Source organism: Notolabrus celidotus, chromosome 20, assembly GCF_009762535.1.
Source record: "Notolabrus celidotus isolate fNotCel1 chromosome 20, fNotCel1.pri, whole genome shotgun sequence".
NCBI lineage: Eukaryota > Metazoa > Chordata > Actinopteri > Labriformes > Labridae > Notolabrus > Notolabrus celidotus.
This window is the reverse complement of record NC_048291.1, coordinates 6087851-6102250: the sequence shown is the minus strand read 5'-3', so window position 1 is coordinate 6102250 and position 14400 is coordinate 6087851. Positions and strand designations below refer to the sequence as shown.

At 41.1% G+C, this 14400-nt stretch overlaps 1 protein-coding gene across 1 annotated transcript; it reads left to right on the top strand.

Annotated features, from left to right (window-relative positions):
• Positions 1–400: 400 nt before the first annotated feature.
• thoc6 (THO complex 6) lies at positions 401–12670 on the top strand. The gene is made up of 13 exons (XM_034711345.1): positions 401–534; positions 3663–3754; positions 3856–3920; positions 4018–4121; positions 7028–7065; positions 7150–7198; positions 9419–9490; positions 9624–9726; positions 9823–9872; positions 10044–10106; positions 11707–11817; positions 12275–12403; positions 12496–12670. Exons 1-13 carry the CDS (start codon positions 517–519, stop codon positions 12574–12576), a joined length of 975 nt encoding a protein of 324 aa, XP_034567236.1. The 5' UTR covers positions 401–516; the 3' UTR covers positions 12577–12670.
• The last annotated feature ends 1730 nt before the right edge of the window (positions 12671–14400 follow it).

Here is a 14400-nt window from a genome sequence, read left to right as displayed (position 1 = left end):
GGGAACACTGTAGCTGTTGGCTAGGAGGCTCAAAGCCCGCCTCTTTACGTCACAGTGGCGCGACAGCAGCAATATGGCTGCCGCCGCTGATTGGCCTCAAAACAGCGCTTCAGAAACAGATGGGTGACGTCACGGATACTACGTCCATATTTTATACAGTATATGGTGCAATTATTTCCCCATGTTTGTAGGCTATGTATTGGTAACTGCATGGTCCAGTAACATCCAGTTAAAAAAAATGACAAGATACAATAAAATGAAAATGACTTAATGTATTAACAATTCAATTTTTAATTTCAATTTTATTATTTTTATGTTAAAATCAGTCTTAAGTTTACTCTTGAAAAAAAACCAAATCCCCGCTGGTTCGCTGTGTACTGCATTTCCCAGCATGCTTTGCCCTCCCTGTGAGACGTCATCTTCCCGCGCCTGCATTCATTCCCTCTTCACATCGTTCAGGCATTTTTGCTCAAACTCTCCAGATTAATCTGAGGTTATCAGTGAAAACAAAGCTGCATGATGGGCCCCGTTGAGGTAAAAATCATCTACATCCACTAATCTGATTATTAATCTGTTTTCTGACGTGAAGAGAGAAGAAACTGATGGTTCTGCTCTCAGCTTCAGGATGTTCCTGCGCTTTGTGTGTGTTGTTTGAAGAAACAGTGCTAACAGCGTTAGCATATATTTCATTCCTCATACTGTACAATATACTCTGTAATCACTTATTTTGAGATTAACTAATCTCATGTTATTCTCTGATTTTGGTTACACTGTGGGAGATTGAGCGCTTGGCCAATCCCCGTTCATATTTAGGCTGAATTTGTATTTTCTTGTTTTATATTTAAATTTACCCAAAACAGAAACATTTCAAACTCTTATTTGTGTCAAAGAAAGACTGTTAGTAAATTCGGGTCATGGTTGAAGGACTAATGTGGTTGTTTAACTTGTAAATCAGCTCAATTTTCAGTAGGTAATTGGTAGCAAATTTCACTGAGCATACTGTGCATTTACTTAAATTAAATTACTTTTACTAATATTACTTATATTAAACGGACAATAAGATATACTTTATTGGTCCCCCATTGGGGGAAATTATTTTGTTACAGCAGCTTACAACAGGGAAATACAAAAATGTACTAACAGAGTTAAAAAAATATATATAATAACAATAATAACAGCAATGATAAATGTAAAATAGAATAGAACTACTATTTTTTTAAATGTAAAAACGTCCTCTGCTACTCACCACTGCACTTTTATCATATTATTTTAGCCTGTACATATTAGTCATGCCTATTTGTTGTTCTTTTTGTATTTATAGCTGATGTTATTGTTATTGTTATTATTATTATTTTATTTTATTTGTAGGTCTTATTCTTATGCCTTGTACAAAGAGAGCACAGTTTACCTAAGTGGAATTCCTTGTGTGTTCAAGCATACCTGGCCAATAAAGCTGATTCTGAATAAAATAAAATAGAATAAAATAAAATAACTTTTACGAATGTATACACACTATGTACACTTCTATCTGATAAATAGATAGGTATGTTATTGCACGGATAAAATTGCACCAGGTTATTTTAAATAAACATACACAGTATGAAGAACAGTGCGATTCAGATGCATACAATAGTTATTTGTGAATTTGCCAAATCACAAGCTCAAAAGTATAAAAAACACTAAAAACACAGAAAGGGATGCACCTCCTTCTCCTCCCATTGTAACATATAAAGCCAAAATACTGCCACAATGGGGGCTGACATAAATCTATCCAAGAGCAATCCAAGTAGGTACTTAGTCCATAACTTGTTGTCCTGCCTCCTTTTGGGTGAAAGCAGTCCATATAAAGTGGCTGGCAGTAAATGGAAACTCCTGTTTTTCTTTTGGAAATGTAATACCCTATTAGTAGGACCCGAAGCAGCCTGAGAACAACTACAAACTACTGTGAGAGATTTTAACAGGCAAATTAAATCAAAGGTCACAAACCCGGGAGTGGTTTTAGAATCAGATTTTCATTTTAATTCTCATTTTATCAAGATCGTAAGTACTTCATTTTATCATGTTAGAAACATAGCAAAAGTCAGACCTTTATCATCACAGAAAGATCCAGAGGTTATAATTCATGCTTTCATGACAAGCCGCATTGATTACTGTAACTCTCTTTTTAAAGGTTTGCCCTTTCTCTAAAGAAACTGCAGCTTCTTCAAAACGCTGCTGCCAGAGTTTTAACAAGGAAAAATAAATCAGATCACATAACTCCTCTTCTTAAAACTCTGCACTGGCTTCCTGTTGCTTTTAGAGTTGATTTTAAAGTTCTTTTACTTGTTTTTAAAGCTCTTAACATCCTTGCTCCTCCATACAGCACTGATCTCCTGTCATTTTATGCTCCAACCCGATCACTGAGGTCCTCGAATGCTTCCCTTTTAAATGTTCCTCGTGTGTCTCACAAAGAGAGAGATGGCTTTCTGTTTTTACGCCCCTAAGCTATGGATCTCTCTTCCTCTGGACATTAGAACAGCGAGCTCTCTGAGTTTTTTTAAGAGGAAAATTCAAACTTACCTTTAATTTGGAGCAATTTATTTTTAGCCCTGGACTGCATTATTATAGTTTTAACCATTGCTTTAACATTTATTTATCTTATTTCATTATTTATTTATCTATTTAATTCCCTGTATTCATCTGATCTTGTCAACGCTATCTTATTTTTAACTTTTCTTTCCACTCCTACTTATTTTATTAATTTTACTGTGTTGATTTTATTTTATCTTATTTTTAAGTGTTTTATTTGTAATAATAATGCCTTTTATAATTTTACCATCGCTGTTGTTTTCTGTCTGTTATTCTGTGAAGCACTTTGGGCTGCATGTTTATATGTAAACATATGAGTTGAGTATTAAAAAACGTATTACTTAACAACTACTTATGCCCAATATAATAACCAGGCAAACATGTAGTTAATGACTTTTCTGATCAGTTAGTGTCTATATGGCCTTTATAGACTTTATAAGGGGCAGCTGTGGCTCTGTGGTAGAGTTGGTCGTCTCTCAATCAGAAGGTTGGGGTTTGATCCCAGGTTTCAAATAAAAACCATAAAATAGAATGTAGCATGGATGCAATCAGGACATTTATTTATTAATACATGCTTGGAAATTATGGGATATTAGAGCCCTGAGACGAGGATGAGAAATGGTAGTGTTAATGTATCTATTATTAGCAAGCGCCTTTGGTGTCGTGCTCACTTAACCACAGCCGATAGCTTGAACAGAGTCTCCTGTGTTAACGTGCAGAGGGCTGGCTTTATGACTTATACTGCAGTGTATCAGCAGGGTGAGCTCCAGAGGTTTTGGCTTCACTTCTAGTGATCTGTCAGAACGTCCATTGTTTTATACAGTCTTTGATTCGAATCTGAAAAGAGAAAATAAAGAGGGGTTAAACATACACTGCAAGTTGTTGCATGATCACGATACTTGACCCGGTGTCATTACTCATACGACCACCAGAGGGAGCCATATAAGAAAAGAACTAAGTAGTGTAAGTGCCTTCACTAAGGAGTGTGTGGGGCAACAGCAGGTTCAGGTAACAGGTGACGGTCTAGAGTGGACTATGCTGCTGGTTCTGACACTTGATCCGGATCGTTAACGTGTGTTGTCTTTATTCTGCAGCTGCTCCACATGTCCGTCTTCTCTCAGAGCTTCTCTCCCTGCGGTCGATACCTGGCGGCTGGAAACAACTACGGAGAGATCGCTCTCTTCAGGTGAGACAACTAAACACACACCTGAGAGTTTGAATCCACTCGCTCCCTCAGTTGTGAAGGTGTGTTATCAATAATCATTCTTTGTCTTTGAACTGTCACAGCCTGTCTGCAGCTCTGAGTCCAGAAGCCACCGCCCTGAGTCAGAAACCCGTCCTCACATTCACAGGTGAGTACAGACAAAACCGTGACGTGAGCGTGAGGCGAGCACATCCGCTCCTACTGCAAACAAACAAAGAGGTGATGTTCTGTGGTTCTCTCGCCAGCTCACGAGGGTCCCGTGTTCTCTCTGCTCTCCACCGACTGTCAGCTCCTCAGCGCGGGGAACGGAGAGATCAGCGCGTGGAACTGGAGCGAACTCATCAAGAAGGTGACTGTCATTAAATTCAATCAATAATAACAAACAAAAAACAAAAAGAATGCTGGCACTACGGTGGAAATCACCACATTCTTTGTCAAGATCTCAGTGGCTTAATACGTATCTTGATATAGCTGTTATGGAGCTCTCAGTGGCGAAGATGCACGGAGCCACAGGAACCACTATCTCATCCTGGTTAAAGGTGACATATCATGCAAAATTGACTTTTTAATGGTTCGCTACCTAAAATATGTGTCCCTGTCTACAAACCCCCCGAGAATGAAAAAAATCCATTCTGCCCCTGTTCTGATTTCTCCACCTTTCTGTAAATGTGTGTAAAACGAGCCGTTTCAGACTTCCGTGTTTTTGTTACGTCACAACAATATCCGGTCTGTCACGGAGTCAGAGCTCGGAGCTTGTTCAGCCCATAGACTGTATAAAATAATACTGAATCCCTCCTCCGTTTTTCATTACCTGCACAAATGTGTGCTAACAAGGAGCTTAGGAGGGAGGCATGCTAGTTGTAGGCTGTCTTAATAAACACAAAGGTCGGTTTTACTCCCCACGTCTGCAGATTTGAAGATCTAGTGGATGATTTTTATTTATCATGGATAAGTGCTAGCGCTAGTTAGCATAGCCACATAGCTACATGTCGTAGCTGTGTACAAAGACACACGTCGATATACTGACAAATAAAACAACAAGAAACACAAAATCTGTGACCAATCCTTCAGAAAAGGTCCCGCTGCCTTTCTGGCAGAGGTCGGTTTTACTCCACACGTCTACAGGTTTGAAGATCTAGTGGATGATTTTTATTTGTCATGGATAAGTGCTAGCGCTAATTAGCATAGCCACATAGCTACATGTTCATAGCTGTAGCTGTGTACCAAGACACACGTCTACATACTGACAAATAAAACAACAAGAAACACAAAATCTGTGACCAATCCTTCAGAAAAGGTCCCGCTGCCTTTCTGGCAGAGGTCGGTTTTACTCCCCACGTCTGCAGATTTGAAGATCTAGTGGATGATTTTTATTTGTCATGGATAAGTGCTAGCGCTAATTAGCATAGCCACATAGCTACATGTTCATAGCTGTAGCTGTGTACCAAGACACACGTCTACATACGGACAAATAAAACAACAAGAAACACTAAATCTGTGACCAATCCTTCAGAAAGGTCCCGCTGCCTTTCTGGTAGAGGTCGGTTTTACTCCCCAGGCCTGCAGATTTGAAGATCTAGTGGATGATTTTTATTTATCATGGATAAGTGCTAGCGCTAGTTGGCATAGCCACATAGCTACATGTTCGTAGCTGTGTACCAAGACACACGTCGACATACTGATAAATAAAACAACAAGAAACACTAAATCTGTGACCAATCCTTCAGAAAGGTCCTGCTACAGGTGCCTCTCCGTCAGGATCAGATTCTGGATCAGATTCAGAGGGTTGAAGTAACGTGATCTGTGAGCAGCCGTGTATATTCAGCCAACATGTAAACATTAGATCAACGTGCTGGACAGCCGAGGTACATCCACTTCCTGAGGGGGCGTGGTCAGAGAGAAAACAGAGTGTTCTGAGGAGGACTGAAGAAGAGGGCTTTTCAGGCAGACCAAAATCTGATTTCAAAGTGTTTTTTTGAGCATAAACTTTAAAGATATGTTTTGGGGACCTCTTAGACCAATATATATTGATGAAAAAAGCGTGATATGTCACCTTTAAAATCCATAACTAAGATCAAAGAATATGTCTAACTTTATGATTTAAATGAGCATTATTACGGTAGTACTTGACCATTTCCTTTTGTTGTTGTCTTTATTTTTATTTACATTAATGTTATAAATGATGTCATTGTCACTATTCACTATTCACTTCCTTTATCACTATGAATTCCCTGTTGTTATCATACGGAGATCTATTCTGAGGTGGGGTGGGTTGGGGTGGGTGTCGCCATACCTTCTATTATTTTATTTTATTTTTTCTTTTCTTTGTTTTACTTCATGATATGCCTCGACTTATCCTATACAGTTGATATTTCATTGTGTTGCATATCTTTAAAAACAATAAAAAAAAATTTGATCACAAAAAAAATAATAACAAACACACCTCGGATCCTCTTGATTTTCTCTGTTTTTTAAACATTCTGTGATTAGCTGGGGTATTTTGGAAATATTCCAAATTGGAAATTTTCCATGGGAATTATGGGAATTGATGGGAATTGAGGGTAATGTTTTGTTATAAGCAGACATCCATCCAAAATAATACAATTAGAACAGATTTGTTTGTAAGTAGAACTTAATCAAGTGTTAAATATTTCAATGAACAATCAATTCTTTCATTGAAGAACAAAAACATGAATGTTGAGTTAAATATTACTCATTCCCACCGACCCAACCCATTCAATAATTAACAAATATTAATCCCAACAAAGTCCCATTCAAAATGTTAAATGAAAAGAGCTGCTCTCCCGTTCAAAAAAGTCCCATTCAACATGCAAATAAAAAAGCATCCTCCCTCAAGCTTCTCAAGCCTAGCCTCTGCAGGATTCTAGAAATCATGTGTGCATGTGATGGAGGAACACACAGTGCTTGTAGGAGGCGTGGTCTCAATAGCCCTGCAGTAAGCAGTGTGCTTTGTGCATGTGATTGAGGAATAGTATAGATATTCAACTGTACTTGCATGAAATCTAGTTGTTTTAGTCAGGATTGTGCTAAAATCTATTTTCCCCAACTATATTTAAGTTCCATACAAAGAGCCAACCTTCAATTTAATCAATTCCTGCTTTATTCCCATTTATTCCCATAAATTCACGTTAATTCCTATGGAAACTTTCCAACTTTAAAAATTCCCGGAATTTTGCAACCCTAAGTGTGATTGAAGAGAGGATCTGTCTGATATTTGTCTCTGTGTTTCCTCAGAATGTCAAAGCTTTGTGGACAAAACGACCAAACTACAAGTGAGACTCCGTTTCTTTCAGTTTGATTATCATCTGTCCGTCCTGCAGACTTGCACCTCTGAGCTGTTGTGTTTCTGTCCTCAGATCCAGTCTGGAGATCCCTGAGATCAACGCCATGGTCGTCAACACCAGAGTGAGTGTGAACACGCTGGGCTCCTCTTCAAACAGACCCTGAAACACTTTAAGATGACAAAATCAAAGAAGTTGGAGGTGTTGTGGAGCAAACAACCGACAACCTCAAAGTCAGAGCGCTTCTCACTGGCGCTGACTGATGCTAGGTAGCAAAGCTCGTCAATGGCCACTTGATAGTGCCTGGTAGAACCTGTAGGCGTCACATTTGCTTTAATCAAGGGGATTTCACCATGTTTCATTACAAGAATGGAAAGGAATCATGTCGTAGCCAAGCAGCGACCTCTGGTCTAAAAATATGAGTCCAATGCAGAAGTGCTGAAAACTGCAGTTCAACAAGGATCCACTTGAGGCTGGCTCCAGAAGTATCGGAAACCACATACACACTAATTCAAAAAAGCCGATCTTCACAGCAGAAATAAACATGTTTACAGCCTGGTACAAAAAACAAGTGTAGCCTGGATAGCTCATTTCTCGATCGGCACACACTGAACGGGGGTGAATTTTTTCATAACGCGGCAAAAGTAAGATAAGATATTTAGATCACGAGTTTTACATTATGAGAAGCACAGCTGACTTGATTGACAGGCGGGAACACTGTAGCTGTTGGTTAGGAGGCTCAAAGCCCGCCTCTTTATGCCAAACTTGCTCGACAGCAGCAACATGGCCCCCACAGATGATTGGTCTTAAAACAGCGCTTCAGAAACAGATGGGTGACGTCACGGATACTACGTCCATTATTGATACAGTCTACCGGCTCCACACTTGAAAACAGTACCCTAAAAATCAAATCTGGTTAGTTCCTTCTCCACCATTTTTGTTAACAATGTTGATATACAAAGTCCCGCCTCTTCTTCATTTCGATTGGTGACATGGACGTGCACGGCGTTCCAAAAGTTGAACCATTTTAAACCAAGCAGCATCCCCCTAAAATACGAAGCAAGCAGCAACCTCCGGTCTGAAAATATGAGTCCAATGCGGAAGTGTTAAAAGCTGCAGTTCATTGAGGATCCGCTTGAGGCTGGCTCCGGACGTACCGGAAGCCACATACACATGAATGGGAAAAAGACGATCTATACAGCAGAAATAAACATGTGTACAGCCTGGTACAAAAGATGAGTGTAGTCTGGATAGCTCATTCTCGATGTCCTCTAACTGTGAGGGGGGTGAATTTTTTTCTAACGCAGCAGAATCGAAGATATTGAGATTACTAGTCTTCCAATGAGAGACACAGCTGCCTGTGGGAACACTGCAGCTGTTGGCTAGGAGGCTCAAAGCCCGCCACTTTACCACACACTGGCTCGACAGAAGCAATATGGCTGCCGCCGCGATTGGCTTCAAAACAACGTTCAGAAACAAATGGGTGACGTCACGGATACTACGTCTATATTTTATACAGTCTATGATACGAAGATAATGCGAAACTGCCGAAAATTGCACTTCATCGAGCGTCTGCTAGAGCAGGGGTTCCCAAAGTGTGGGTCGGAACCCCCTGGGGGGTCCTGAGACACCAATGGGACGGTCACAGGATGTCTTTCAGATTTTTTTTTTTTTTGAAGTATTCTAAATTTGCTTAATTTACCTATTATAATAAAAATCTAGACAAACATATGAATTAAATTTGGAATAAAATCCTGCAAATAAGTACATTTCATTAGTTTTCTGCCTTTCTTTGCCAGATGACTCCTAAAGTTAGAGTTAGGGTTGGCTAACAGTTCATTTACAAAAGGATCAGTAGCAGCAGGTTAATTCAAAGCAGCACAGGAAACACAGCCACATGTGCGTGTATGTAAACTCATCTTGAAGTATGAAGCAACATTTAACCACTTTGAGGGACGGTGGGGGTCACAAGTCTTTGGGCACCAATATTTTGGAGGTCGCGGGCTGAAAAGTTTGGGAGCCCCTGCGCTTGATGCTGGCTGCAGAAACACCGGAAACCACACACACACACCCATTCCAAAGAGACAGTCTTTGCAGCAATAATAAACATGTTTACTGGTTCAAAAAAAACGTTTAGGTGTGAATAGCTCATTATTCAATGAGCTGTATTTGTTCTCTGTAACGAAATGTTGCCAGTGTAAAAAATAGCATCAGTGGACCCAGGCCCTGAAAATACAAAAATAACACCTAACATAGAAATTAATACTTACCCGGTGTGGATGCTCGTTATTCAGTCTGTGATGCGTTCAGGGTCCAGGATGAGCTCTGTCTCTCTGTGTTTCAGGACAACAGTCTGGTAGTCGGAGGAGGAGACAACAACGTCCACATTCTAGACCTGGAGCACGGAGTCTTCAAGGTATGTCTTGGAAATCCTGGAATCCTCCATCCTGGATGGACACATCCAAACCATCATGTTGATGTTTTTGGAGTAGAGTTCCTCCAGAAGAGTTTGACGTGTTTCGTAACAGGAGCTCACTCTGTGTTTTCAGACGGTGCTGCAGGGTCACTCGGACTACGTGCACTGTGTGAGCGTGCGGGAGAGGGAGGCAGAGATCCTGTCAGGGGGGGAAGACGGAGCCGTGAGGATGTGGGGTGAGTGATGGCGGCCGTGTTGTTCTCAGGTGTAAACAGCAGAGGGTTTTTAATACTTTGTCTGACACTGATGTTGTTGTTGTTGTTGTTGTTCAGACAGCCGGACGGGTCAGTGTGTTCACTGCATCGAGGTCTACAAGTACGAGGTGAGGAAACGCAGCTGGGGTCGTTTCGTTTTTATTCAGGATGCAGAAGTCCAGAATCAAACCCTCTGATATTGTTTTACCATAAAAGAGCAAAGCAGGCGTGAAGAAGAAGAAGAAGAAGCTACATGAAGTGTTAGATCGTGGATATCTGACAGAGTGTTTGTGTTTCAGAGCTGTGCTCGACCTCAGTACGGGAAATGGATCAGCTGTTTGACCACAGACTCCGACTGGATGGTGAGCAAACACACACACACAAACACACAAACACACAAACACACACACACACACACACACACACACACTTAAAGCTGGGGTTGGTAGTCTCGGAAAACTAGCATGAGTTTGAATGTAGCATTTCCTCAGGACTAACCCCTCCCCTCCTCCCTCAGAGCTCCTCCAAAACCCCCCCCCCGCTCACATGCAGGAGCGCCGCTGACTTGCGACCATATGATGGTGACTGATTGAAAACCGGTCCTCACCAAAACATTATCATATTGAAAGTTAAAAACACAAACAAACATGGCTGCTGTTAGTACTCTCAACTGTCATGCTAGTATTATCCAGTTGTACTGGTGACACAATATCAGGAGAAAAGTTCTAACACATATAAAACTGTAACAGCTCTACTGTTTGTTAAACGTGTTCAGTGTAGATGTTCTTAATTCCTACAGTGTTGACAGTCAGTGAAGGCATCAGGAGAGGTGTAGAGTGTGTGAGCTGGAGAGAGGAGAGACAAGAGGAGAAGTTCTTCGTTCATTCAAACATTGATTGTTGTTTTGTTGGTTGGCGTGATCACGGCCGACAGTGACCGGTTATTAAAGATCAACGTGTTCACGAATCGGCTCGTCATCCCTACAGCGTCCGGACGGACGCTACAGTACATCTACATTTCTGTAGGACTTACTAAATGTCATTCATTCTTCTGCTTGTCAGAGCCCCCGTGGTGAGAGCTTTTTAGACTCTGATCCGGACTACAGTCCTGAGCAAAGCACCTCATCGGGTCAGAGGGGACAGGCCCGAGGTCGAGCGAGAGGGGCAGTCAGTAGAGTCAGGGGAAGCAGAGGCAGGAGATGGGGACTCAGAGTGCACGCCAGGGAAATGTTTGCGCAGGAGGCGGGCAGAACGGCAGGAAATTTTGGCACCCAAAAAACAGTGATTGGTTGGTGTTTTCCCAGGTTTACTCCAGCTGTAAATAGTGTCTTTTTTCACTCTTTTTTTAAGAACACATTATGTATTGATTACCATCAGGACATAAAGATCATTTTAACCAGTATAACAAAAAGTGGATCTAAATCTGATTACCAACCCCAGCTTTAATCTGGACCCGTCATATGTATCTTAATAGTGATAAAGCAGACCTACACTACCAGTCAAAAGTTTGGCAGGCATCAAAACTATGAAAGAACATGTATGGAATTATTTAATGAACATAAAAGTGTTAAACAAAGCAGAATATGTTTTATATTTTAGATTCTGTAAAGTAGCCCCCTTTTTCCTTCATGACAGCTTTGCACACTCTTGGTATTCTCTCAGTCTGCTTCATGAAGTGGTCTCCTGGAATGGTTTCTAATGAACATGAGCCTTGTCAAGAGTTCATTTGTAGAATGACTTGCCTTCTTAATGTGTTTGAGACCATCAGTTGTGTTGTTCAGAGGTAGGGTTAGCACACAATGGATAGCCCTATTTGACTACTGTTGTAATCCAGATTATGGCAAAACCAGATTATTTCATAGTTTTGATGTCTTCAGTATTAATCTACAATGTCGATGTCCAAACTTTTGACTGGTTGTGTTTATGTAATGGAATACTTTGAACTCTGTTTCTTTCCCTCCAGTTGTGTGGTGGAGGACCGTCTCTGTCTCTGTGGCATCTCCGCTCTCTGTCCCCGACCTCCATCTTCCCCCTGAAGGGCTGCCAGAGACAGGCCGCCTTCCACCAGGACATGGTGAGACCACTCTCCTCTTTTCTGACAGGATGTGCTCATAGATTGTATAAATTATGGACGTAGTATCCGTGACCTGTCAATCAAGTCAGCTGCACCTCTCATTATGGAAAGCTCTTATTCTTAATATCTTCAAAACTGCAGTGTTATGAAAAAATTCACCCCCCGCACAGTGTGTGCCGATCGAGAAATTAGTTATTCAGACTAAAAACATTTTTTGTACCAGGCTGTAAACATAAAGATCAGATTTTTTGAATGGGTGTGTATGTGGCTTCCAGTACTTCTGGAGCCAGCCTCTAGTGGACACTCAAGGAACTGCAGTTTTTAACACTTCAGCATTGGCATCAATTTTTCAGCGGCCGGAGGATGCTGCTCTGATGTGCTACGAAGTTCTGTTTCTAAGACTCCTTCTCTTCCACCTCTTCCTCTTCCTCCTCCTCCTGCTCCTTGTTGTGTGTAGATCCTGACCGTAGGTGACGGCCCCTTTGTGTCCCACTGTCTGCTGGGTGGGGACATCAAAGCTCAGATTCCCTGCACACCACAGAGCCTGAACACACTGCAGCTCAACACCAAAAGCACCGAGCACAGGGTGAGTCAGTGAATGCATCACTTAACACATCCTTTTAGTTTTGTTTGAAGCTTTTAAATAAACGTTTGTGTGTGTGTGTTTTTGTGTTTCAGGTCCTTACTGTGGGCGGCAGCAGCGATCACATCGATGTGTTCACAAACTTGTCGTACCGGGCGTTTTCACTCAGCTTCTGATGTGCTGACATGTTTATATTTTCACTGCTTTTAGAAACTCAGCTCTCAGTTTTTGTATCATTTTACTGGAAGATAATAAAATATTTTTGTCTTATGTTGTGTAAACTGAATTTTAATATGCAACAAAATATTGTGAAACAGTCCTTACATTTCAAAATACCTTTATTAAATGTGCAATGTTAAGTTGTGACCTTTCTTCACACTCTGCCCCTTGTTACCATCCATTCATTTGGGGTCACGGGGGCTGGAGACAATCCCAGCTGACTTCAGGCGGAAGGCAAAGGAACATCCTGGACAGGTCGCCAACCCATCACAGGGCAAACATGTAGAGACAGACTACCATTCACGCACACTCACACCTATGGGCAATTTAGAGTAACCAAGTAACCTGATGAGCATGTTTTTGGACTGTGGGAGGAAGCCGGAGTACCCAGAGAGAACCCACACCTGCCCGGCCAGGGATTCGAACCAGGAACATTCTCGCTGTGAAGTAACAGCGCTACCCACTGCACCACCATGCAGCCCGTCACTTGCATTATTTTAAAATAGACATCAAAGCTGCTTAAAGGTGCAGTGTGTAGAATTTGTTGAATTAAGGAGAACAGACTTTGTAGAAACGGATCTCAAGTGTTTTTAAATGAGTGATAAATCAACTCAGAACAACACGTTTGAGCCGAACAATCACATCTCAAGTTTCTGACTGGACTGTAAACTGCACATAGAAGAGGCAGTCTTGGCTGGAGGTCGTTTATCGCTAACAACTAGCTACACTGGCATTACACAAGTTATTCCAAAAACATGTCTTTTTAATCTTTAAACCATAAGCAGTTCTTAAACAATATAACCTTCAACGATATTATTTCACATTTTAGGTGGTAATTCATCCAACCCTAAACCCCATTTTTAGGATATAAATTACACCAAAGTACAAACAACATTTTTGCACTCATGTGGCACTGTTCGCCCACCATACCCCTCTATTTATTGCATGTAAATGAAATGATCTGTTTCCTTATTCGAGATGCCAGCGGCTGTGGGGGAGCAGATTCCACGTACCCTAGCACAGGGGTTACCAAAACGGTTCTCAGCGCCAGCTCCAAATCAGCCCTGAAACTGCCTTGGTCGAAAAGGGGTATACAGTGGGGCAAAAAAGTATTTAGTCAGCCACTGATTTTGCAAGTTCTCCCACTTAGAAAGATGAGAGAGGTCTGTAATTTTCATCAGAGGTACACTTCAACTATGAGAGACAAAATGAGAAAAAAAATCCAGGAAATCACATTGTGGGATTTTTAAAGAATTTATTTGTAAATTATGGTGGATAATAAGTATTTGGTCACCCACAAACAAGCAAGATTTCTGACTCTCACAGACCTGTAACTTCTTCTTTAAGAAGCTCTTCTGTCCTCCACTTGTTACCTGTATTAATGGCTCCTGTTTGAACTGGTTATCTGTATAAAAGACACCTGTCCACAGCCTCAAACAGCCAGACTCCAAACTCAACCATGGCCTAGACCAAAGAGCTGTCCTAGGACACCAGGAAGAAAATTGTGGACCTGCACCAGGCTGGGAAGAGTGAATCTACAATAGGCAAGCAGGTTGGTGTGAATAAATCAACTGTGGTAGCAATTGTAAGAAAATGGAAGACATACAAGACCATTGATAATCTCCCACGCAAGATCTCATCCCGTGGGGTCAAAATGATCATGAGAACGATGAGCAAAAAATGAGAGGTCTGTAATTTTCATCAGAGGTACACTTCAACTATGAGAGACAAAATGAGAAAAAAAATCCAGGAAATCACATTGTAGGATATAAATTACACCA

Coding starts and splice junctions, on each gene's coding strand:
- thoc6 (XM_034711345.1), top strand. Junction 7,199..9,418: donor CCATGGTCGTCAACACCAGA/GTGAGTGTGAAC, acceptor TCTGTGTTTCAG/GACAACAGTCTGGTAGTCGG. Junction 12,404..12,495: donor CCAAAAGCACCGAGCACAGG/GTGAGTCAGTGA, acceptor TTTGTGTTTCAG/GTCCTTACTGTGGGCGGCAG.